Source organism: Littorina saxatilis, linkage group LG1 (assembly GCF_037325665.1).
Source record: "Littorina saxatilis isolate snail1 linkage group LG1, US_GU_Lsax_2.0, whole genome shotgun sequence".
Taxonomy (NCBI): domain Eukaryota; kingdom Metazoa; phylum Mollusca; class Gastropoda; order Littorinimorpha; family Littorinidae; genus Littorina; species Littorina saxatilis.
In genome coordinates this window covers 4,559,498-4,562,487 of record NC_090245.1, presented here as the reverse complement: position 1 = coordinate 4,562,487, position 2,990 = coordinate 4,559,498, and the positions used below count along the sequence as shown (strand labels likewise).

Here is a 2,990-nt window from a genome sequence, read left to right as displayed (position 1 = left end):
GCGTTTGTTTATAGTGCTGGAAAACAGGAACAAATTGGGATCCTTTCCTCTTTCCCAGCCGTCTAGAGTCCAGTTAAAGGCTGGTAAAGACGAACAGGCACCCGCGTTATGTCCATCTTCATGGTGGTCACTTGTGCGTTGTTGACGTGTAAGATGTCCATGCTTGCAATGGCCAAGGTCAGAAGAGCAAAGTAGAGCCCACGTACAGATTGCAGCTGTTTGCCACATCTTCTATGAGAGGATCTAATGACACTTTGTCAAACCTATAGGATAGGGGAGAAGAATAGATATATATATACAGTAATCTGCAGCTTCTTCTAAACAGACAGTGGCATACTCCTTTGCACGAGCATGCGCGCATCCCCACAAACACACCCAAGCACGCATGCATGCACGCCCACTGTCGAACTCACACACACACACACACACACACACACACACACACACACACACGCGCGCGCGCGCACACAAACACGCACAGACACATACACAGACACACGCACGCACGCACAGCAACACGCACGGACACGCACACACACAAGCACACACAGAGCAAGCGGTAAACTTTTAACCGTCACTTCCAAGTGCCTCAAATCTCGTTTCCCAAAGTCCTGTCACGTTTCTTCAAATCCAAATATTCAAAAGAACATTTGATAATATACAGGTCGAAGTCGTCGAACATATTTTCAGTTAACACTTCACAGACAATAACGCTGGAATACAGAACAAATGCCAAACATATAACAAACCTGACAAATCGCATCGGCAGTTATGAAAATCAAAACTTTCGCTTGACGCGATAGACACTCTGGTGAGATCATTGGTCGTACACAGCCTAGAGAACACGACACCAGTGGTAAAATGGCCCGCAAAACGATTGAAAAACAAATAAGATTCAACGTCCTCAGTGGCAACCAATCACAGCACAGGGGAATGTGCGATCTTTAAGTGTTTTTCAACAGAGGAAATATCTGGAAGAGAGAAACTGAAACAGAGTGCGTCGGGGTACGGGAGGAAGAATTAAAACAAAGGGAGGGAAGGGGGGGGGGATCTGTTATCGGGACTTCCTTGTCGTTATCTATTTAGGTTGGCTGAAGAAAAGAAGTTAAAAAAAACCTGAGCACCAAGACATTTCTAGTTTCATTTGAGTAGCACGCGGTGTCTGCGTCACTAAGCCCTCCTTGATGCCTCGTGACATTTCTAGTTTCATTTGAGTAGCACGCGGTGTCTGCGTCACTAAGCCCTCCTTGATGCCTCGTGACATTTCTAGTTTCATTTGAGTAGCACGCGGTGTCTGCGTCACTAAGCCCTCCTTGATGCCTCGTGACATTTCTAGTTTCATTTGAGTAGCACGCGGTGTCTGCGTCACTAAGCCCTCCTTGATGCCTCGTGACATTTCTAGTTTCATTTGAGTAGCACGCGGTGTCTGCGTCACTAAGCCCTCCTTGATGCCTCGTGACATTTCTAGTTTCATTTGAGTAGCACGCGGTGTCTGCGTCACTAAGCCCTCCTTGATGCCTCGTGACATTTCTAGTTTCATTTGAGTAGCACGCGGTGTCTGCGTCACTAAGCCCTCCTTGATGCCTCGTGACATTTCTAGTTTCATTTGAGTAGCACGCGGTGTCTGCGTCACTAAGCCCTCCTTGATGCCTCGTGACATTTCTAGTTTCATTTGAGTAGCACGCGGTGTCTGCGTCACTAAGCCCTCCTTGATGCCTCGTGACATTTCTAGTTTCATTTGAGTAGCACGCGGTGTCTGCGTCACTAAGCCCTCCTTGATGCCTCGTGACATTTCTAGTTTCATTTGAGTAGCACGCGGTGTCTGCGTCACTAAGCCCTCCTTGATGCCTCGTGACATTTCTAGTTTCATTTGAGTAGCACGCGGTGTCTGCGTCACTAAGCCCTCCTTGATGCCTCGTGACATTTCTAGTTTCATTTGAGTAAGCACGCGGTGTCTGCGTCACTAAGCCCTCCTTGATGCCTCGTGACTAAAACATTAAAGGTACCTTCATTTGAGTAGCACGCGGTGTCTGCGTCACTAAGCCCTCCTTGATGCCTCGTGACATTTCTAGTTTCATTTGAGTAGCACGCGGTGTCTGCGTCACTAAGCCCTCCTTGATGCCTCGTGACATTTCTAGTTTCATTTGAGTAGCACGCGGTGTCTGCGTCACTAAGCCCTCCTTGATGCCTCGTGACATTTCTAGTTTCATTTGAGTAGCACGCGGTGTCTGCGTCACTAAGCCCTCCTTGATGCCTCGTGACATTTCTAGTTTCATTTGAGTAGCACGCGGTGTCTGCGTCACTAAGCCCTCCTTGATGCCTCGTGACATTTCTAGTTTCATTTGAGTAGCACGCGGTGTCTGCGTCACTAAGCACTCCTTGATGCCTCGTGACATTTCTAGTTTCATTTGAGTAGCACGCGGTGTCTGCGTCACTAAGCCCTCCTTGATGCCTCGTGACATTTCTAGTTTCATTTGAGTAGCACGCGGTGTCTGCGTCACTAAGCCCTCCTTGATGCCTCGTGACATTTCTAGTTTCATTTGAGTAGCACGCGGTGTCTGCGTCACTAAGCCCTCCTTGATGCCTCGTGACATTTCTAGTTTCATTTGAGTAGCACGCGGTGTCTGCGTCACTAAGCCCTCCTTGATGCCTCGTGACATTTCTAGTTTCATTTGAGTAGCACGCGGTGTCTGCGTCACTAAGCCCTCCTTGATGCCTCGTGACATTTCTAGTTTCATTTGAGTAGCACGCGGTGTCTGCGTCACTAAGCCCTCCTTGATGCCTCGTGACATTTCTAGTTTCATTTGAGTAGCACGCGGTGTCTGCGTCACTAAGCCCTCCTTGATGCCTCGTGACATTTCTAGTTTCATTTGAGTAGCACGCGGTGTCTGCGTCACTAAGCCCTCCTTGATGCCTCGTGACATTTCTAGTTTCATTTGAGTAGCACGCGGTGTCTGCGTCACTAAGCCCTCCTTGATGCCTCGTGACAT

The 2,990-nt window shown here is 48.3% G+C and overlaps 2 protein-coding genes across 2 annotated transcripts; both read right to left on the bottom strand.

Annotated features, from left to right (window-relative positions):
- Positions 1-817: 817 nt before the first annotated feature.
- Positions 818-1,924, bottom strand: LOC138976626 (uncharacterized). Its single transcript, XM_070349819.1, has 2 exons — positions 1,172-1,924; positions 818-835 (listed from the first exon to the last, which is right to left on the bottom strand). The coding sequence occupies exons 1-2, from the start codon at positions 1,922-1,924 to the stop codon at positions 818-820; spliced, it is 771 nt and encodes a 256-aa protein (XP_070205920.1).
- Positions 1,925-1,988: 64 nt separating this feature from the next.
- Positions 1,989-2,990, bottom strand: LOC138975730 (uncharacterized). The gene has a single exon (XM_070348819.1). The coding sequence runs from the start codon at positions 2,988-2,990 to the stop codon at positions 1,989-1,991; it is 1,002 nt and encodes a 333-aa protein (XP_070204920.1).

Coding starts and splice junctions, on each gene's coding strand:
- LOC138975730 (XM_070348819.1), bottom strand. CDS start 2,990: ATGTCACGAGGCATCAAGGAGGGCTTAGTGACGCAGACACCGCGTGCT.
- LOC138976626 (XM_070349819.1), bottom strand. CDS start 1,924: ATGTCACGAGGCATCAAGGAGGGCTTAGTGACGCAGACACCGCGTGCT.